The sequence below is a fragment of the Monodon monoceros genome, unplaced genomic scaffold (assembly GCF_005190385.1).
Source record: "Monodon monoceros isolate NGI ecotype Baffin Bay Population unplaced genomic scaffold, NGI_Narwhal_1 Super_Scaffold_18, whole genome shotgun sequence".
Lineage (NCBI taxonomy): Eukaryota > Metazoa > Chordata > Mammalia > Artiodactyla > Monodontidae > Monodon > Monodon monoceros.
This window is the reverse complement of record NW_021703774.1, coordinates 38,210,247-38,233,339: the sequence shown is the minus strand read 5'-3', so window position 1 is coordinate 38,233,339 and position 23,093 is coordinate 38,210,247. Positions and strand designations below refer to the sequence as shown.

General features: G+C 37.5%; 1 protein-coding gene across 7 annotated transcripts in view; it reads right to left on the bottom strand.

The window, feature by feature from the left end:
• RCOR3 (REST corepressor 3) overlaps positions 1 to 22,487 on the bottom strand; it is a 50,828-nt gene extending 28,341 nt beyond the window's left edge. For 3 of the 7 annotated variants that reach the window (XR_003794353.1, XM_029227822.1, XM_029227823.1), the window contains exons 1-7: positions 22,035 to 22,487; positions 21,581 to 21,637; positions 13,133 to 13,210; positions 10,459 to 10,511; positions 8,673 to 8,834; positions 7,619 to 7,743; positions 6,777 to 6,855 (exon numbers count right to left, since the gene is read on the bottom strand). Coding sequence is in view for 6 of the 7 variants with exons in the window: in XM_029227822.1 (XP_029083655.1) it covers positions 6,777 to 6,855; positions 7,619 to 7,743; positions 8,673 to 8,834; positions 10,459 to 10,511; positions 13,133 to 13,210; positions 21,581 to 21,637; positions 22,035 to 22,200 (720 nt within the window). In the remaining variant the exon portion in view is untranslated. Of the gene's footprint in view, positions 1 to 6,776; positions 6,856 to 7,618; positions 7,744 to 8,672; positions 8,835 to 10,458; positions 10,512 to 12,576; positions 13,066 to 13,132; positions 13,211 to 21,580; positions 21,638 to 22,034 lie in introns of those variants that run through there. The other 4 variants (XM_029227824.1, XM_029227827.1, XM_029227826.1 and 1 more) reach the window with 4 other exon arrangements.
• Between the last annotated feature and the right edge of the window lie 606 nt (positions 22,488 to 23,093).

Here is a 23,093-nt window from a genome sequence, read left to right as displayed (position 1 = left end):
GAATAATATCTTCAAATAATATCCATCAACCTAGGAGTCTAACCCCAGCAAAACTAAGTGTTCAAGAACAAGGAAGGACGTTTTGGACATTCCAAAACTGACTGTGTTTATAATCAATAGACTCACTAAATTAACCTGTAAAAGATACACTTTAGAAAAAAGAAAAATTATTTTCAAAGGAAGTTCTAAGATTCAAGAAAGAATGATAAGCAAAATTAATTTTAAGCATGTGAGTAAATCTAAACTAACCCCGACTATGTGTTTAATATGAGATACTTTAAAAAATAAGATGTAACTAAAACTTGGCAAAAATAGCATATAAATCAAGAGGATAGTGGTTGAAGTCAAAGCAGCCTAAGGGTCTTATATTAATTAGAATCCCATTAAAAACACCAATATTAGGCTTTAAGTTAAATATGCAGAATAAAATTTCCAGAATACACAGTAAGAATAGAAATATAGAAACATTCCAAACTAGTAGACAGTTAAAAAAAAAAAAATCAAACAAGAGATGGATTCTTAATCCAAAAAGAAGGCCATAAAGGAAGGGAAAGAAAACCAGAAAAAGCAAGTCAAATAGAAGGTAAAAATAAGAAAGAACAAAAATACAAATAGCAATGATCATGACTGGTATATAGGAGCTAAACTCTCTAGATAAAATATAAAACCCAACCTATATGCTCCTGTAAGACACATACTTAAAATGTGAGGACACAGAAATGTTGAAAATAAGCAATAAAGATATACCAGGCAGGGCTTCCCTGGTGGCGCAGTGGTTGGGAGGCTGCCTGCCGATGCAGGGGACACGGGTTCGTGCCCTGGTCCTGGAGGATCCCACATACAGCGGAGCGGCTGGGCCCGTGAGCCATGGCCGCTGAGCCTGCGCCTCCAGAGCCTGTGCTCCGCAACGGGAGAGGCCGCAACAGTGAGAGGCCCATGTACCACACACACACAAAAAAAGATATACCAGGCAAACACTTAACAAAAGAAAGGTGATAGAGTTATATCAGACAAAATAATCTTGAAAAGTAGAAGACATCAAAAGAGATGAAAGGGTCATTACATATTGATAAAAGGTTCAATTCAACAAGATAAAACAATTTCTATACACCTAATAACAATAGCTTCAAAATATAAAATGTATTATTTCTCAATAATCCATCAGATAAGCACATAAACACCAACTGAAACAACCCTAGCAAGTAGGCAAGCAGTAACAGAATATTGATTTCAAGCATATAACTGACAAGCTTCAATTAAGACACATAAAAAACCTGTAACCAATAATTAGAGTATGTATTACTCTCAAGCACACATGGAAAAACATTTATGAAAATTCGACATTCTAGACTTGGAGGTTTTAAAACATATCCTCAAATTCCTCAACATTCCAACCACTGAGAAGTGGGACTCTCTCCCATTCTCCTTGATTCTGGACCAACTTTACTAACTCACTTAAAACCAACAGAATGCAGTAGATTTGGGGATGATTACTTTGGAGGCAACCAGCCATGGTCAGAAACCAAATTACTAAGGGACCACCAGGCTAGAGAGGAATGCTAGCTAACAGCTAGTATATCAACTACCAGTCATGTGAGCAAGTCAAAAACCTTTAATAACATCCTACTTGATGTGGAAACGTAAAAATCATTCTCTCTAAAGTCAGGAATAAGATAAAAATATTTGCTATCATAACTTCATTCAACATTATACTGGTGATTCTAACCAGTTCAGTAAGGGAAGAAATAAAAGGTATTATAAGGACTGAAAAGAAATAAAACTGCTGTTATTTTCAGATAATATAAACCTCTATATAGGAAATGCAAACTAATCTACAAACAATTAAAGATTCATTTCTCTCCAGTTTATATGTAGATTCAACGGAACATCAAGTAGCACTTTCCTACTTTGAAGTTTGAGAGCAAAAGTCCAAAAATAGCCAAGGACTTTCACCTTTAGAAGCACTACCAAGTAATGGGACTCATCCTAGCAGCTATCAAGGCTTATAAAGTTATAGTAATCAAGACATTGTGTGACTGACAAGGGATATATAACTGACAAGAGAAGCAGACTAGAGAGCCATACATATATAGAAACCTCATCTATGATGAAGCTGACATGGCAGACCAGTTGAAGGAAATGAACTCGCTTCCATATTGGAAAACAAATAAATAAAAACAGGTCTCTATCTCACAACATAAACAAAACCTAATTACTGAAAGATCAAGGACTTAAGTGTAAAAAACAAAACTTTAAAACTTAAAATTTTATACATTGTCTTTAAGAAAAAGACAAAACCAAACCAATAGATAAAAAACAAACACAAATAAGCATTAAAAAAAGACACAATAATAGACAACAGATGGAAAAATAATCGGCCTTATTAGTAATCTCATGAATGAACTGAGAACACAATGAGATACCATTTCAGGTTATCAGATTTCTAACATCTTGAAAGTCTTACCACATAAAGTATTGGCAAGGAACTGGATAATGAGTACTCTCATAGCCCAACAGAAGTACATCAAATGTAGAAAATGATTTGCCATTACCTAGGAAAGTTAAACATGGTTATACCCTAAAATACAGTAATTCCACTCCAAACAATCCTAGGGCATTATTACTCACTAAGTCACTGCTGGCATTTTGGTGGAACAATCTGTGCTGTGCATTTCAGGAGAGCTGGCATCCCTTTCCCATTATATGCCAGTGGTGCCCATCAACCAAAAACACATCCATAATTTTTAAATGCCCTTTATGTGAGTAATACTAAACCTAGCTGAGAACCACTGTCCCAAAGGAACTCTTATATATATGTATCCAGGGTATGTTCTTATCAGTATTGTTCATAATAATAAAAAGCTAGAAATGATGTCCATTAATTAGAGAGTGGTTAAGTTGTAGCATATGCATACAAGGGAACACTGTAATACAGCAATGAAAATGAACTGCAAAAACATGTTGGACAGCAACAAAAAAATGCGGGTAGCTGAACACATACAATATAATTCCATTTAAATCAAGTCTGAAATGTACAAAACTAAATGTGAGTTGCTCAGAGATACATAACTTTGTGATAAAACTATAAAAAAGGGAGTGAATAATTGATAAATTTCAGGATAGATGTTCCCACTGGAAAGAAGGGAGGGGTGCAATAAAGAAAACATACACAAAGGACTTCTGTTTCTTGAGCTCAGTCATGGACACACTGGTGTTTGTTTTATTATTATTCTTTAAATTGTACATAGTCTATGGTATGTATAGTTCATAATTTTTAAAAGTTAAAAATAAAAACCTTTCCATATAATGTGTCAACAACATGCAGAAGCAGCTATAAAGATGTGTGTTAAAGGCAATGCTATAGTATCATTCCCTGAGTGGTGTCCCTATCATCTGTGAAAGAACAGAGAAATGAATGAAGCTGCTGACAAACAGTACGAGCCTCGGACCACAACCTTGCAGTATGTTTTTAACACTTTTTAACTTTTACTCCCCTCACTACATTTGCTAACAGGATGAGATCACAGGCCAACAAAAGACCAAATGTGTAAGTACCATCTCGCATAGTTGGAAAAAACAGTATTCCACATACATACATTTCCTACATAACTAAACCCAAATCCCTAATCTCTCATATTTGTACAGTAATTAAGAATTCATAACATATATTCTCATCTGTTAAAATAAATTTGACTGAAAGCCTACTATCTACCAGGCCCTGTAGTTAAGACACAATTCTTGCTCTTTAAGGGCTTACCACCCAGGGATAGGTAAGCAGGTGAGGGGAAACCAGATGTAAACAAGTACCACTTAGCTCAATGAGTACTGCAACGGATTTAAAGAAAACTGAGGAGGTGGTCAATTCAACATAAGGCACAGGAGAGTTCATAGACAAGCTACATGTTGCAGAGTTATGAGGAATTTGCCTGGCAGATTTGAGAAGAAAGGGAATTCTAGAAAAAAAAATGGACCAACAAAGAACAAAGGCTGGGGGAACTAAAACACTTATCTGAAACTCTCTTAGGAATGTGAAATAAGTGGGGTGGGGCAGGGAATGCCTAACTAGAAAGACTGTTTTATCCTATGGACAAAGCCATGGAAGGGTTGCAAACAGTAAATTTGGTTTTAAAAAGATTGCTTTGGCAGCAGGGTGAAGAATGGACTTGGAAGGTGTGGTGCAGAGTCTGGAGGCATGGAGATAAGGTAAATTAAGATAAGATAGAAAATGTCAGTAATTCAGAGAAGAGATGAGAACCTAAAAATAAGGCAGTCACCTAGAAGACCAAAGAGAAAAGAACAAAATTTACAGTTATTTGAGAGAGAGAATTAAAAATGGTAATGACAAAATGAACAGAGTAATTGAGAAAAAGAAGTCACTAAAACTCAGACACAATGGTTAAAAAGGTAGACAGGAATCAGAGAATGGTGTTAGAAAACTCAAAAAGAGATTTTCAGAAGAAGGGAGGGGTCAATAACTTGAAATAATACAGGAAGCACAAGGAGAGTACACTGAGAAACCAGTCCTTGGATGTGGCAGTTAGCAGGTCACTGCTGGCCTATCAGCAGTTTCAGAGAAGTAAAGGGACAGAAGTCTGACTGAAGTAAACTCAAGTGAAGCCATGCTAAGGAGGATAATTCTTTCTAGACTGGTTGGGAGATAGTCATGCTTTTAAACAAAAGACTAGAGCTTACTTCTGGGCTGCAATGAAAAGGTTGAAAGTATGACAAACAGAAGGTCCTAGAGGCAATATGAGGGGATAAGATAGGTCAAACAAGCAGTGAAATTATACAGAACAAGGGGAGGGGCCTATCTTGAGAGAGAGGCATTCAGCTCAGACTGTTCATTCAGTAATTTCATATTACTGGATTTGTGACATTTTAAAAATCTGATCCTATCAGGTACCAGCAAGGAAGTGGACAATGAGTACTATGTGAAGTGCTAGGGGATACCAGATGTTCCAGTGTTACTGAGGCCCTGACTTCAAAGAGTTCACAGCTTAGTGGGCAAAAGTGGGCAAAAGACAATAATTTTAATATAACATCCTAAGTGTAAATATACTCAGATAAAAAGGCTAGTATGGTAGCACAGAGGTTAGGGGAAGGGCTGGAATTTAAGGGTGTTCCTGCTTGATATTTTCTCCATGAAGTAGAAAGTGAAGTTATCTGCTAAGTTTTTTTAGGGGAGTGGAGAGGTGGTAGGTGATGTGTAGCAAAGGATGAATGTTCAAACAGTTGCTTACATAATAAATTTTATTCAAGATTTATTATGTACTGGGTACTGTAATAAGTACTTTTATACAAATTACCTCTTTGATTGTCAGAACCTTTTAATTTTACCAATGGAAAAAACTGAAAATTACAGGTTAAAAAAAACTGAGAGGTGCTAAGGGCTACACTGAGATTGGAAACTACTTTTTGTAAGTAGCAACAATGTACATGATCCTGCAATTTTCTCCTGCTACACCAGACCAAGAATAGCAATTGATCCAGCATTGTGGGTTTATAGGGTTAGAGAAGGAATAGCAGAAGGGTGAGAGAAATGGGGAGTCAAAGATACTGGGAAGAGAGCAACTTAAGTAATTGGTCATTTGGTCTATGGTTTAGGGAAACAAGGAGACTTGGAAAAGAAATGAAGGAATCAAGGAATTTGAGAACATTTAGCAGTAGTAAGAAAATCAGTAAAATATCAAGTTAAGGGTAGGATTTATTAAATTTCATTGATGAAAGATGACAAGGGCCAGAATGGGCCATGGCATTGAGTTCCTTAAGAGGAGGAATGGGAGTCATATTGGATGAAGTCACATTCTCCAATTTTCAATGTTATTTTCACTATTCCACAGCTGCCAATACATCACAAGCCTTTACCCATCAACATTTGGTCTATTTTTTTACAATTATGTAATTCCTTGCCTTAATAAATGAGCATGCATATCAATTTAAAACTTTTCTTTTTAATGATTTTAAGTCATCGTTATTATCATTAAATTGAGGAATATGAGTGCTCTTCTAGTTGGGGATTCTTCCATGTCTTCCTTTGATGCAGCTTTCAATTTTCACTGCTGTCAGTATGCCTGGTACTAATTAATAATTTGTTATAACATGGAATAAACTAAATGTTTTCCAAGAATATTCTACACCTAATATTGTATTATCTGAGGGTGGTTCTACTTCTTTTCTATGGATTAAAGAATAGGCATCGGGCTTCCCTGGTGGCACAGTGGTTAAGAATCCGTCTGCCAATGCAGGGGACATGGGTTCGAGCCCTGGTCCTGGAAGATCCCACATGCCACAGAGCAACTAAGCCCATGCACCACAACTACTGAGCCTGTGCTCTACAGCCCTCGAGCCACAACTACTGAAGCCCGTAAGCCTAGAGCCCGTGCTCTGCAACAAGAGAAGCCACTGCGATGAGAAGCCCACACACCGCAACAAAGAGGAGCCCCTGCTCACCGCAACTAGAGAAAGCCTGCGTGCAGCAACAAAGACCCAATGCAGCCATAAATAAATAAATAAATACATTTATTAAAAAAAAAAAAGAGTAGACATCGTGGCAGGGCTTTTATACTTCGGAGTGGATGAGATAACCCCAAAATTACTTAACTCACTGGCTAATTGGAGTTCTAGATGTTATCGTTTTTCCAAAAACCTCCAATTAACATTGAAATTTACTACCTTTTAACCCATTACATAAAAATGTTTTTCTTTATATGAAGTACTATTCGTTTTTTGGAGTGGATTTGTAGAACAATTATAAGCACCCTAATGATTATCATTACCTCTTTCTTGGCTTCTTTTTTGGGATCATAATCACTATCGTTTCCATCCATTGGGTGTGTTTCTTCCACATCATCATCACTGAAAAAAACCAAAGATTAATAAACTTAATTCACTTCCTTTTATTGTGTTCCAGTGCTCTCATCAAACTGCAATATACCTGGCTAATAATTTTACTAAATATTCCCCAGGAGTTGTCCTTGGGAAGATGAGCTTTTATAGTTTAGATTTCTGTAGTGTTTAGAAACATTTACCCTTTTAGGTATATAGAATCATTTAAGCAAACGTTTCTAGCTAAAAAACAGAGACCCAATAGGAAAGATATTTAGAAAGAAATATCATTTGGGAAAAAGAACACATTTATTAATTTGATATAATACTTATTTTCCAACTGGAGAACTGAAATAATAAGTTATTATATCAAATTAATAAATGTGTTCCAAGTGGAGAACTGAAAAAACGATCTTTTATACTACCAGAAAGATACAGCTACAATAATGTGGACCTCAGTTACTCAGATAACTGTGGAAAGACCATCTGCCAGAGAATATATTTCTTAATATATTCTAAATATATGTATTGAATACATCAGTACTGAAAGGAAGCATTTGGGATTAGTTAAATACAACTCACATATAACTCAGTTGCAAGGTTTGCTGGCTATGATTAACAGTTAAAGAGTTGAAGAGAGTTCTTACTATTAAGATTTCTGATCACTCAGTTCTTCTCGTCAGAGTGGAAACATGAATGTAAGGATAAGAAGCATTTACACTGTATTGTGATAATTGTTCTGCCTTAGGAAATACAAGCAATACCTGTAACTACATAAAGGCATTCAACCCACCTGTCACCCTGATTATGTCTATTGGCTAGTTTACGAGCCTGGCGATCCATCAAGCTTGTCCTAGATCGAGTTTTTTTCCAGGAATAATAATATTTCACAAGGCTAGCAATTGTCTTATCTGGAAGCTTGAAAAAAAAATCATGTTAATATCAAGCAAGTTTATTCATAAACTCTGATTAACAGAATGAATAATATTTCTATTATTCTTTGATACTTAGCAAACAAAAGCATAGACAAAAAATATTTTCCCAGGTACCTTTATGAATTATAGAGCTAAAAAATGCAGCTATAGTCATAGCACCCCACCATACCTATGTCACTCACATTTCTAAATAAATATTCCTATTTATTCTGAGCAGGGAAAGGAGAGATAAAATTAAAATGATAAATGATGCAAATAGACTTAAGCTACAAAATGACTAATGATCATGCACTGCTTTGTCATACTGGCAAACAAGCACACACACTTCCAATTAAAAATGTTCTCTTTGATTATGGAAGACACTTAGATATATTTGCAAACATTATCTAATTTCCATTCATTCAAGTTAAAAGAGTTTAATGTAGCAACTTCTCAGATTTATATTATTTTGACACAATACTAGAAATTTAACAAATAGAAATAGCTTTTCTTTAAATAAAAAAAAAGCAACAGCACCTGAACAATGTTGAAATAATACAGAATTTCTAAAAATTGGTTTTCATATCCAAAGGAATATAAATTTGAAAATAAAATCCTAATGTTAGAAAAATGAGACATTTAAAAATAAAATTGAAATTTTTTTCCTGAAATGACAGACATATTTAATAACTCTATTAAACATATACTTAAGTCATAATAAATGTTAATTTATTACAATGAAATGACACATAATGATCATGCATTAGAATAGTAGAAAATAAGACTGTATGTAAAATATACTTATTTAAAAATATTTTTAAAAATTAAAATTAGATTGGAAAACTTTTTTGTTTTTAATAATTAGGAAGTGTTTAACAATAGAATAAGTTTATCACTCAGGTATGAATCACAGTAAGAGCAAAATTACCATACCATTTGCTGAATCCTGTGAAAGCTCTTCCCATGAAAACTAAAGGCTTGTTCAAATAGGACTTTATCTTCCACTGTCCACTCATCCGGAAAGGGAGTGAAATTAGGGAGATCAGCAAGGGACTTCTCAATGTTATGTTTATGCCAGAACAACATGCCAAGTGCCTTTGAAGAGAAATCATTCCCCTTTGGTTTTAATGGACTTATGTTCCATCACACTTAAGAGAGTTAAACACAAATTAGGTTAAAATCTTAAGCCTATGACTTCAACTGAAGATACACTCACAGTTTGGGGCTTTTAATCAGGGGTGCCCAGGTAGCAGACCTCATTTATTTATTTCTTTTAATCAGGGCCTCAGAACAGTAAATGTTCTTACATACCATATTTGCTGTAGAATCTAGAAAAAGTGAGCTGAGGAGAGTGGCTATAATTACTAAAGCAGGTTTGTAGGCTCATATCAAGACTTTCACTCACATTTATTCATTTGTCAATGTGTAGAGAAAAATATGCTAAAAGGAAAAATAACCTGTAAGTCAATACTTAAATGAAACTATCAATTATAACACAAAACTAGAAGTGCTCAGTCAAGACTCGGTAGAGAAATATTTAGGTTTTAACCTGTTACAAGTGTATCATGGGCTAAATACTTCTAAGAAGTAAGAGTACCTCAACTGCAACTTTAACAATATTTTACCACATATATTTTTAAATGTTCTTTATTATCATAATATACACAAAGAATTATTATGAGGCATATTAATAACTTCAATGACTTTATTACCAAATCATAGGAAAGCCTGAAATGGATAATTTCTAACAATTCAACAACTTTCCCTTCTATCGTAAGTAAGCGGTAGGTCTTTATCTTTACTATAAGGTACAGAGTATCATTTAGGGGATAAAGATTTATTTTTTAAGAAGAGATACAGCAACTTTTTAAATAGTGAGTTTTAAATTTCTGTACTTTGGTAATACTCCTTAAAATGAAAATGAAAATATGTATAGTCACATTTTGAAGGATTAACCTTCTCAAACAAATATTAGAAAGCAAGCCGAGGCTTAAAAACAAAATACGTAATCAAAGTCTTCAAAATCCACAGAATAGTTAACTACATTTAGATAAACATCTCAGCTTCACTGAAATGACTTTCTATTATTTAATCATGTTACTAACTATAAAGTTAGCTCTTAATAATCCAGGTTACAGAAAATTCACTTACTTTATATTAATTCTGATAAAGGTTGATTTTTTACTCAGTCAAAATGAAATTTAAGAATTTCTATTTCACTTTTACTTTTCCATGTTCTCCATTCCCTTATTACTAGGGATATATATATCTCCTTTTAAAGTTATCTAATTTTTTTTAAAGCCCTTTGTGAATGATTTCCTTCAAAATCTAAAAATCTTAAGTATTTCTTTAAATTAAAAGTTTAACTTTTAGGACTTTTAGGTTAAAAAGTCAAAGAGAATTACCTCTACTTAAAAATATTTTCCCTTTTTCTTGAGCATCTGCTACAGTAATCCTGAAGGCTTTCAGATACTTTAAGAACTCAAAACAGATAAGAAACAGAGGTGTCGAGAGAAAAATGTTCAAGTCCTTGAGATAAATAATGTTTATAAAAGCAAAATCCTTGATGATGAAAGGTCAGACTTTGCTAGGACTTTTGTAGTAGCTATAAAGTTGGTTGAACTTATGCAGTTTCTTAAGACAGAAACTATCATGAGATGTTCTTTGGATTTGATAAATACTGAGGCAAACTTTAATATTAAAATGTTTCTCTACATACCTGTTCCACATTGTAGCCATGTTTCTCCTTTGCAATTGCAATATATTCATCCACTGTAATGAAACAATGTTATATAATTAATTATTCTCATTTACTTCATTTGCCCGATTGACTCTTTTTTTTTTTTAACAAAGCAAAATTTAAAAACAATTACACTCTAGGGGTAAAAAAATAGCCAAAGTCATTTTCCATGAAATACTATAAAAAAGACTTTCACTTCTATGACCAGGATCAGAAGTTCACTTGGTTTAAAATTTTACTTAGTATGAGTTATCTCTGTGACCATACAGCATCTACTTATTAAATTCACTGACATTACTATAATTATTTTTGTATTAAAAAAAAGAACAATCTGTGGTTAGCCAATAAAGCCTAATTACAGTATAAAATATTAGGTAACTTCTATTGCAGTCTTTATTTGAAGAGACAATTATTTAAGACCCCATCTCATGTTTAGAGTTTTCCCAAAGCTTTTACCTTCCCGTTTCTGATTACTGTATAAAGGATGGTTTATCTATAGTTTTGCCAGCTATACATAATTACAATTTATATATACTTCAGTATTCCTAAAATTTTCTTCAGCTCTTCTGGCTAGCTATACAAAAGATGTTTGAATATTCCATTTTTCTTCATCCTCAATTATTGTAATCAAGCCAGTAGAGTTGTTTAAATAAGCAGTTTCTATGATGATATATATACTGGCTATTTCAAGGCTTCATTGCTAAGAAATCTGCCACTTCACATTCAGCAGGACTCAGTTTTACGTGAAGTCCTTCTTGATCCTATATTTTATATATATATATATATAAATTCTTTAAGCACATTTTTGAGAAGCAGTGGTTGAGAATTCTAATCCTAGAACAGCTGGGCTACCTGGACTTGGTTCCCAGCCCTGTCGCTTGTTTTTGGATTTTAGGCAATTAACTTGACCTTTTTGTACCTTAGTTTCCTCACTATAAATAGTGATAAAAATAGTACTATATTTAATACTATTCCTCCAAGGATTAAATGAGCTAATATATGTAAAGTGCTTGAAACAGCATCTGGCCCATTTTAAGTACTTACTAAGAGTTTGCTGTTATTAATAGTACAGTACAGTTTAATATATAAATATGCTGTTATAACAATAATGCTGTTAAGATTAACTAATTTTTATGGATGTTATTATATCTCCCTAAGACTGGAAGCTTTTGATGAAGAAAATCCAAATATTATATTCTATTTAGAACCCATAGTACTTAAACATATGACAGGTCTAAACACATGCTGATTAACAAAAATGTCTTATAGTCCTATAAATAGAAGGCTGAACAATACCAATCACCCTGTGGTTCTCAACCCTGGCTATGCACTAGAATCAGTAGGGGAGCTTTAAAAAAGTAAGTCCTGGCTCCACCCCCAAGGTTTCTGATTTAATCAGTTTGAGGTAGAGGCCAGACATCAACAGAATTTTTTTTAAAGTTCCCCTAAGTGATTCCAAGCACAGCCAGGGATGAAAGTCACTACCCTGTACCTTCAGTTGGATATTCCACATGGACACACCACTACCAGGACATGTTGGCTTTCTGAATTTTGTTTTCCATTTTGCTAAGAAATGCACCATTGTATAAAACAGTGCTAAAACAGCAAACGCCAATGACACCCTAATGCTCAGTTTGTGACTGAAAACCTCTGCCTATAATGAAGATTGAACCAAAAAACCTGATCGTCTCTTTCAGGTTTCTCAGTACACAAAATGTACAATTTTGTGTTTTCTGTTAAGAATACCTCAAGGGCATATAATTCCTAGGTTACCAGCTAGACTTTTTGCTGGTATTCTGAAGCTCTTAAATAGGAAGAATTATCAGGTATGCAAAATAATACCCCGTTTTCAATTTTTAGTTCTCTTACTGCATCAATAAGTATGACTAGACTTACTATGCACATGATATATAGGACATCATTAATTTTCATGAAACTAAATAAACCATCATGGGACATCTTTAAGATTTAGTAAATATTTTTAAAAGACAAGCTTATTTTACAGCCACTAGAATAGCTGTTCAGTGGTTTTTGTTTGTTTGTTTTAATAAATCAAATGATAACTGAATGGAGGGGTGGGGATCTTAGTTTTGTTACCTGCACGTTTCCTATATCTGATGTGCCGCAAAGGATCAGGTCCGCTACATCACATTGAAGTCTAAAGCCACACCATGATTCAAGAAGTGCATGGTCAATGATCCAGAAGGTCTCCGTCCAGAAATGGAGAGCACAAAGATGACCTGATTGATGGCTGCTGAAGTCAGTTCTTTCCCCTTTCCTCTTTAAAATGGTAATGATAGTGGGCTCTTGGAAGTTTGAAGGCATTTCTTTACAGCTTCATATACTGAGGAATAGCCTGTGCAGATGTCTACATAGTAACTCCCTCCCCTGCTTGAGGATTTAAGCAGCAATGCCATCAGATCCTAGGTATTTTCAGTCTTCCTGGGCCTGACACAAATTGGAATGATCAACCCACTATCTTTCAAAAGGAAAAACATTCTAACATAACAAGCTCCATCAAAAAAACAAAACAAAACAAAGACAAACTGATTTCTTATGAGAATCTAAGAGACCCAAAAACAAATATAAGTTGCATTTTGAATTGGTTGATAGATTCCCTATTGACATAAACATTCAATTTCAGAAAACTTACATTTGGCATCTGGGATACTGTGATATGGAGACCATACAAGCATTCCTCCATTGTCTTTATCGGTGTACTTTGTAGCACCTGGGGAAAAAATTAATTATTTTGAATATGATGAACTTTACATTCAAAATAAGTATAAACAAAGTAAGTTTTATTTCTATTTTAGTACAGTACCTGCAAAAGAGGACAAAGAAACAAAGTACAGGAAAACAAAGGAAGGAAAACAGATATACACTAAATATAGTAAATATACCACTTACAGATACCAACGAAATTTCACAAACACTGAAGCTTACCCTCTTTAAATTAAAAAGAAAGACCTTATTAAGTACATTTTATATCCCTACTTCTTAACGGGTAGTAAATCTGATTTAACCTTCTATACGTTACTTAGGAGTCATTAAAAACTCTGGCTTTAAAACTAGAGCAAATACCTCAGGTGATGAGTTAATTGTTTTGCCCATATCTAAATGGGCCAAGATTATTATAATTTTTAAATACCTGTATATGCTTTTTATGGTTTTTATTTAATCTTGTTCTCCTTGCTAGGAATCTGCCAGTTATTCCTTTTTAGAGTTAATTTCATTTATTACTTTTTATATTTATAAAAGTTTGTACTCTGTGTAAGAGGAAAACAAAGTCAAACCATGGAAAAGTTAATAATGCTATTTCTCCTTAATGTAATCTGAGTCTACCTCTAATCTAGAAGCATACTATTGCTGCTTCTAATTTTTTTTTTTTTTTTTTTTTTTTGCGGTACGGGGGCCTCTCACTGTCGTGGCCTCTCCCATTGCAGAGCACAGGCTCCGGATGCGCAGGCTCAGCGGCCGTGGCTCACGGGCCCAGCCGCTCCGCAGCATGTGGGATCTTCCCGGACCGGGGCACGAACCCGTGTCCCCTTCATTGGCAGGCGTACTCTCAACCACTGCGTCACCAGGGAAGCCTGCTGTTTCTAATTTATTTCTAATCTGTTATAATCTAAAAAGTCAGAAAAATCAAGCTCTTGAAACTGATTTAAGAATAGACAGAGGGGCTTCCCTTCCCTCGTGGCGCAGTGGTTGAGAATCTGCCTGCCAATGCAGGGGACACGGGTTCGAGCCCTGGTCTGGGAAGATCCCACATGCCGCGGAGCGGCGGGGCCCGTGAGCCACAACTACTGAGCCTGCGCGTCTGGAGCCCGTGCTCCACAACAGGAAGAGGCCATGATAGCGGGAGGCCCGCGCACCGCGATGAAGAGTTGCCCCCGCTCACCGCAACTAGAGAAAGCCCTCACACAGAAACGAAGACCCAACACAGCCAAAAATAAATATATATATTAATTAATTTATATATATAAAAAGATTTATTAAGAAATAAAAAAGAATAGACAGAATGAACGAAAGGCCTGACACAGCTATCCCAGAGCCAAGTCCATGCCAGTAGGTTCTGTCTTTAAATACTCGATGGTCCTTTCCTGGCTTCTTCCTAGTTCTTAGATGCATTCAAGTTAATTAAAACTATGAGCTGTTGTGGCCTCTCCCGTTACGGAGCACAGGCTCCGGACGCGCAGGCTCAGCGGAGAGGCCCGTGTACCGCAAACAAAAACAAAAACAAAAACAAAAACAAACTAAGAGCTGTTGATAGCCACCAGCAACTAATGCCTAGAATTCCAAAATTACTCACAGAAAACATTAATATAATTCTGAGGTTAAACTGTAATCATTTATAAAGTTATAAGATATTCAGAATAAAGAATATTCATTTCCAGGGGTAAAAGTAACTACTATTATACTCCCCACTACAGACTTTATCAAGCAATAATTTAATGTCATTCAGCCGTTCTTTATTTTTGGAGAATCATAACACATCACTACTGTATATTCAATCAACAAATTTTAGTTAGAGAATGACACACTGTTAGTGCAATATGAAGCTAAAATTGTTAAGTTATGTATGTCTTACTATAAGGAAAAATTAGGTATGGAGAAAAAAGTATTGAGAGAATACTATAAAAGTATTAGAAAAAAGCATAATAACAAAATAAACCTAAAAGCAAAACATATTGCATTTTGTCATAACTATCTTTAATAAGAGGATAAAAATAGGAGCTGAGAATTTAAGAAAATGCAAGTTAGAAGTACATTATCTAAAATTTATATTCAATAAAAATAAATTTTAAGCTGTCTTTAGAAAACTTCTTTAAAAAATATTAAGATATATATTTAATTTTTAACCACATAAAATAAAAACACAAAAGCAAAATAGCTAAACCACTCAGTGGAAATAAAACAGACATCTAAGTTGATCAGAAGCCTTTATTTAATTAATAAAATCTATTGCTATTTCTAGTGAGTATCCTAAACTTCAATCCTTTAGTATGGGACTGATTCATTTTCACTATGGACTGTGACAAAGATAATTTAAATACTACTTAAAAGAACATGGAATGCAACAAAGAAAAGGCTTCCATTAAGTCTCAAGTCTTGATAGCATACATGCTTAATATTTAGACATATTTCCTTGCATCTGATTCTTGTATTACAGAAAATCTGAATTAAAATATTTTCATTAAATAACTCTTCTTAAACAGATATAAACTTTTTATTTTTTTTTTGTATTCTTGCCCATGAAGAACAACAGTTAAGTTTCCTCAAAAATTCTTAGCACTGTAATTAAGGGCCCGATCTTCTCACAGAAACTGGCATCCAAACTGTGGGGACTAACAGCTCTTCCAATATGGGTGTATATATCTGGAGTATAGAGAATGCCTAATTAGGCATTTCACAATGTTCTTTCCCTGACTACTGAGTTGAATTGGGCTCCACCATTTTCAATCATATATGTGTCCCACTAGGACCAAAAGATGACTGATGTTTATAGGAAATGAGAGATAGCTTAGTATAATGGTTAAGAGTGTAACCACTTATAGAGCCAGACTCCAGGTTTGCATCCCAGCTCTGCCACTTCCTAGCTTTGTCACCTTGAGCAAATTTACTTAATCTGTCTCTGCGTCAGTTTAACCCATCTTTAAAAATAGGGATAATGAGAGCACCTTCTTCACAGAGTTGTTCGAAAATGAAGTGAATTCATATATGTAAAGTACCTGGCATGTGGTAAGCACTACCTAAGACTTATGATTACTACTATATGCTTACTGAAGACAGTTCTTTAAGTTCCCTTCTTTCTGTACTCTGGAAAGGCTGCTTCTTACCTATCAATCAAATAAAAATATAAATGTATAAAATCTCATGGGGCTCTAACTCAAACGGCTGATGACCTCTCTTACCAACCCTTTGAAAATGAAACTGAATAGCTGAAATGACTTTTTTGTTTTACTGACAACTCAGACCTGATTCCTCTCCTATAAAAGAATAGGAGAAAGTAACTTGCATTATTAAAAACAATTTACCTCTCAGGATGATTTGCATTCAGTAAAGCTTTACCCTTTCCATCATAAAAGTTGAAGTAAACCAAAATATTTAAAGGACACAAAACCACGATTTTTATTTTGCTTTTATCTATAACAATGTTTAAGATTATACCTCAAAACTGTCTGATATTCAGAAATAATACTGAGAATCCAATTTGACTCAGCAGCAAAATAACCAAGGCCTTAGAAGTAGCCTATCTTCTGAATGGATCAAAAATAAACAAACCAAAACTTAGACAGCAAGTAACCACAATTTTAAAAGACTATAGTAGCTCAACAGCTATGAAAATAAAATTATTGAGCAATCAGTTTTTTTAAGTATTAAATGAAGCAAAAGTTCAAGCCTTCTGAAAACTTTTAGATCTCCTTAACTACAGTTGGTAAAATACATTTATGAGACCAATTTGGGGAAAACCAACAACAAAAGTATAATTTTGATTAGGATTTCTATACAATAGCAAGTTTCAAAGTAAGTACAAAAATATAAATCTTCTATTTCTTTTAAGATTTCATTTAAGACATTCCAACTAAGGATTTTGATGGAAATCATGGAACAAATATTCTATATAAAGAACTTAAATACTGAGATCAGTAAGACACTCCAAATATTTTTAAAATATACTTAATTCACCAATTTCAAACCAAGGTAAACAAAGACATTCCAAGCAGTACACAAGCATTAATAAGTTTTCTGGGAATCAGTTTTCAGGACTTCAAACTTCCCTATGTTTTCTTTCCCAAGACAATCTGCCTGAGAAATCACCTGCAGTCTAAGCTGTACACTTATTCTACTTCTGACCTCCTTCTTCACAAACACCCTTCCCTCACTTTAAAAAAAAAAAAAGGCAGGTCTCTCACCCATCCCAAATCTTACAAGAGTACACTGCCTAAAATTTAAAAACCTCTATGATGCCAAACGAACATCAGCAAAGCTCTCTTTTACTCAAGGCACCATGACTATTACAGTTTTAATTAATTACACATTAATTATAACAACTCAAAGCAGAAGAGATTTAACACTTAGAACCTTATGTTCACAAGAATACATACTATGACCGTAGAGAAATTGGATAGGTGATCAATAAAGCACTTTCAAGCACAAAAATGTATTATAAAATTCTGTGAGGAAAATGCATGGAAATGATTTCAAAAACAAAAGGAACAATGTTAGAAGACTGTTCATATATTTTATAAAATAGATACTACCACATTACTATCGTATTTACATTTAATTGGATGCATTTAAAATAAGTATATAACAACTTTATTTCAAAGTGTTAACATTTTCAGTACACTGAAGATTACATTTTTCAACTAATAAACTCAGTGACAAATAACAGATGTCAACTTAAAAATATGTGAATCTGTTTTTTCAAATTTCTTCTACGAGTATGCAGGCAAAATATTTTGAATGCCACTGCTTTATATACATGAATTTTTACTTAATCTTGTCATATAGTTAAGAGTATCTCCCTTTTACAAATGAGAAAACTAAGGCTTGGACACATCAGGTACCCAGTTCATCCAAGGTCACTACACCATAGTGGCTAAAAGGCATATGATAAGAGGTAAGACTCTTAATCACCACACAAAACTGCTCCTCGTGACGTAAGCATAGTCAGTAGGCACTAAATAAAAGTTGGGGAGGGCCTAGCAAAGAATCAAAAGGAAAAGAGTCACCTAAAAAAGAATCAAAAATCCGCTTAGTAAATTTTTATAACGGCATTCTTAGCAATGGTCCATCAATTAACATAAGCTGTTCCTAATGTCCTAACTTCAGTAATTCCAATTTAAATCTCAGTTCTTCTCATATTTTGTACAATACTCATTTTAATAATTCATTCTTTCTGTGCTTAATTTCAATCATCTCCTCCAATAAAAATAACCTCCACAAAAAAATCCTCTTTTAATTTTCCTACATTCTGATCATCATAATCTTGATACCTCAGGAATTTTTCTTCCAAATGACTTGGATGGCTATGGGTGGGCAATCTTCATGAAGACAGACTGAGTGGTTTATGAGACTAAATAGTATGAAGAAGAGAAAAGGAGAGGAGCTGACCATTTCTCAATTTCTATCATTAATTAATAAACATCTTTTCCTCTTTATCTCTTCCAAAGAAATATGTTTAAGTTCTCACCCAATGATATTGATTGACGTGGAGTAAAAACTTCACACACCACCACAACACTTAGAATAAGATAGAGCAGTGGTACTATGTTGAATGGCATACAGGCTCAAAATTTCCTTGTAAAAGGTGTCTAATAATTGATAATCTACATTTGCTTGACAAGATTTGCCTATAACAACTATAGAAAAGCCCACCTAAGTTTAAATGATAACTGGTTTTAGTTGTGTCCTTGGGTTGAATATTCTGCAGATTATTAAGGAGAAAATGAATACAGGCATAACTCATTTTATTGTGCTTCACAGATATGTCCATCAAGTCTATCAGCACCATTTTTCCAATAGCATTTGCTCATTTCATGTCTGTGTCACATTTTGGTAATTCTTGCAATATTTCAAACTTTTTCATTATTATTACATTATTATGGTGATCTGCAATCTTGGATGTTACTATTGCAGTAAATGGTTAGAATTTTTTAGCAATAAAGTACTTTTTAATTAAGGTATGTACATTGCATTTTTAGACCTAATGCTATTGAACACTTTTATATGCACTGGGAAAACTATAATTCGTGTAACTTGCTTTATTGTGACATTTGCTTTATTGCAATGGTCTAGAACCAAACCTGCAATTATCTCTGAGGCATACTTGTAGATGAAATTAAAGAATATCATATTTGTCCTTATTCTAATAAAAAGTATCAACTATATAGTCTGAGTAAATTATTGAGAATATAACTTTAAAAATTGTAATATTTGTGATTTTTCCCTCAAATATTCTACTTAGACAAATATTCTACTTAGACAAAATATAACATAAATTGGATAATACAAATAGTGGCCATGTGAAACCACATAAAAAGTATTCTGTACTTTCAATGAATTATTTTTCAAACTTTGAAATTTGTTCTAGTATTTGTTTGCTTGAAATTTTTTCCAAAAGTTGCTACAGTGATCAGGCTATGGCATGCATAAATTTGGTCTAGCATGAAGTCTGGGTCTTAAATACAAGATCCTTAATCAACTTGTGTACAGCTGTCTATGAAATATAAACCTATCTAATGGGGCAAAAAGATAGGTATGCTTATTACGCTGCTGAGTTCTAATTTGGAAATAAGTTTATTCTAGAAAAAGCAGGATACCAATGAAAGCCCCAAATCAGAAAGGAATAAATGTATGCAGAATCATTCTTCACAATTATGAAATTTAATCTTCATTGAGTAACTGCCATTTGTCCACTCACACAACCTTGGCAAGAATTCCCCTAAGTATTTTTGTTTCCATTTTACAGCTAGAGAAACTGAGGTTTAGGGAGGGCCAGTGACTTGCTCAGGGCACAAAAATAAGAGATGAGTGATTAATTCAGTCTGTCTTAAGCCAGAGCAAGCACTTTCCAAATGTCAAGCTAAAACCTGAGGCGGCACTGTAATATGAAAGTGCCATTCACCTACTAGCTACATTAATAAAGAAAATTAGTCTCACAACAGTTAAAATTATTTGAAGCCCTCCAGCACACACACTGATAGCTTTTGAATAAAATGTATCAAAGCCATGTCATTTAGAAGGCAGCTTTTGAATAAAATGTATCAAAGCCATGTCATTTAGAAGGCAACTCTGATCTAGTGAGCACTCTTGTATCATTGTTTTTACCTGTTGAAAATAGCCTGCATTGACAATCCTTTTAACACACATTATTTTACCCTCTCCCTTGGGACAAGAAAAGCTGTCTAAACCCTAAAAATCTTTAAATGGTTGGTAAATATCACTTTGCATTGCAGTAATGGGCAGGAGAGGAATGAAAATACCCACCGAGACCCTATAATCAAATAAACATGCTATTTCCCCCCCAAGAAATACAAGTAAGCCCTATTAATATCTAATATAGAATTCGAGAGTCTGACAGAGACACATTGCTCTACGCGGGCAATGGGCAAAAACAAGAAGCGAGGGGGTGGGGAAGCCCCTTCAAAGTCTGCCCAAAGCCTGTACTGAAGAGGGTCTGTGGTGGGCTGGGGGGAGAAGGAAACACGCTCCACTCCGAGAGGCTCCAACAAGGGCGCCTCCATATGCGGAACTCTCGCCCAATCCCCGTCCAGGCTGAAATCCCGTGACCGCCAGAGAGCCTGTTTGGAGAAAAGTAGACAGGGAGCCCGCAAGCTGGGCTGGCAGAGGACGCTGGAACCTGGCTGCTAGGGGAGAAAATGTCTCCTTGGCAGCTGCAGTCACTGTCCTGTGGTCTGACTTCCCAGGGCTGGCTCTGGAGCGAGGTGTGCCTCTGGCTTCTCCCCACCCTCTTCCCCCAATCCCATTCGCTCCGCGGCTCCTACACTCCGCAAAGCTGTCGCCACCAAAGCTACACCACCTAGCCAAAAAGAAAGAAAAAAGAAAATCCCGTGTGTGCGCGGGTCGGGCAGGGCTCGCCCTCGGCTTCGGCCGGTGACAGCAGCTCGGGGATCGCCGCCCTGGCAGAGCGCGGGCCTCCGCTCCCGGGGGCCGGTGGTGTGGCAACTGACATTTGCATGGTTCTTCCACACACAGCCCGCACACCCTCTCCTCAAGCTCTCGGCCCCGCAGCCGCTCCACCCCCGGCCTCCGACCCCCGAATCCGCCGAGGGGCCGTCTTCCTCCGTTCACCCCGGGCTCAAGCGGTAGAAAGGTGATGCCACCAGCGGGCAAGTGGCCTCCAAAGGAACCATGTTAACCTTGCAATGCACACATCTGCCCACACGCCCTGTGTCACAGCCCTGCCAAGCGTGACAGCCTCCCCGCCAAAGATGCCTGTCCATCCCAGCCCCGCATCTCCTCCCAACCGCACACCCGGACCCCAACCCCACCCGCCCGCCCTCTACCCCTTCCACCCTAAACCAATCCCAGAAAAGGGGAGACAGGATTTTGCTTAAGCAAACAGATCTACCTGGATCAAATTCAGGGATCCGAGCTTGGTATTCAGCTCCGACTCTCATCCCAACATCTGCAAAGCAAGGTCAAAAAAGAAAAAAAGAAAAAGGCGTGGGGGCAGAAAAAGAAAGAAAAAAGAAAAAGGAAGAAACACTTAATAAAATATGAAAATTGCTGAAGGGAGGAAAGAAGCGGCGGGTGGATGGGAAGATATTAACTCCGGGCACTCCGGGAGATGGCAGCGGATGGGGGGGGGGGGGGGGGGGGGGGGGCGAGGGCGGAGGATTGGGCGAGGGCGGAGGGACGGGGGTCGCGGCGGGTGCTGCTGCACTGCACCGGGAGTTCGAGGCTACCGCAGCGCCCGGGCTCCGAGGGGAGAGAGGGCGGGAGCGCGGCGAGGGGAGGGGGCTGGGGGAGGGGAGGAGGGAGGGGGGCAGGCGGGCTGGCTGGGAGGAGTTCGAGGCTACCACCGTGCTCGTCGTCGCTGCTGCAGCCGCTCTCGGGCTCCGAGAAGTGCAGCCCGCCGTTGGTGGACGAGGCACCGCTGCCACCGCCGCCCGCCGGGCTCTTGGCGCTGCCGTTGGCCGATCGGTTCTTCCCCAGTAACTCGGGCCCTTTCTCCATCATGCCGGGCATGGTAGAAGAGGGGAGGGGGAAAGGTGAGGAGAAGAGGTAGGCGTCAGGGTGACGGGGGAGATGGCTTACGAGCGCGGGCGGGAGGGAAAGGAGGAGGAGGAGGAGACGGCGGTGGCGGCGGAGGAGGAGGAGGGTGTTAATATGGAGCCGCCATAACCGCCCCGGTCCGGCAGTAGCGCAGTCGCCTCACAACAACCCGCCCCGGCCCCGCCTCTCTCCCCTCCTCCTCCGCCCGCCGGCCGCCCCGCGCGGTCCCCGGCGCCCCTCTCGGCCGCGCCGCGCTCTACGGCGCCGCCGGTATCACTCCGCCCCGCAGGGAGGTTCCGGCCGCCGGGCGGGGGAGGGCAGGAGGGGCGCCGGGGAAGAGGGGGAGGGGAGGGGAAGCCCCGCTCGCCGACGGACCGGGCAACCCCGACCGAGCGCTAATAAAATCGCCGTAGAGGCGCGGCCGCCTCTCGGGCTTCCTTTCTAGGGGGCGCTTCGGCTCGCGGGCGGAGGCGCACGCGAGGCATCCGGACTCTTTGCCTATCTGGGCGGAAGGAACGCGGCCGGCCTGAGAAAGGGCCTGGTGAGACCCTAGGCGCCCGAGTTATGAGAGCGGCCCCCCTTTTTTCTGGAGGGTTGCGCGGCGCGATGTCAGGACAGGCCTCGGCAGGAGCGCGGCCCTCTTGAGATGCTGCGGAGGACCGGCTGCCCAGTTTCATGGCTTCTCCAACAGCGTCGAGCTAGGGTCGTGCGCTTGCCCGCGGTGGAGTCGGGCGGAGTAACAGGGCGGTCTTCGGGTCCCGAGGCCCAGGTGGCCGGAGAAGTAGGCTCGATCCTAACCATCCAGACGCTGCAGTTTTGTTTCTGATCCTCAGAACTGGGGCCTGATTCCCTGGAGAGACTGAGGC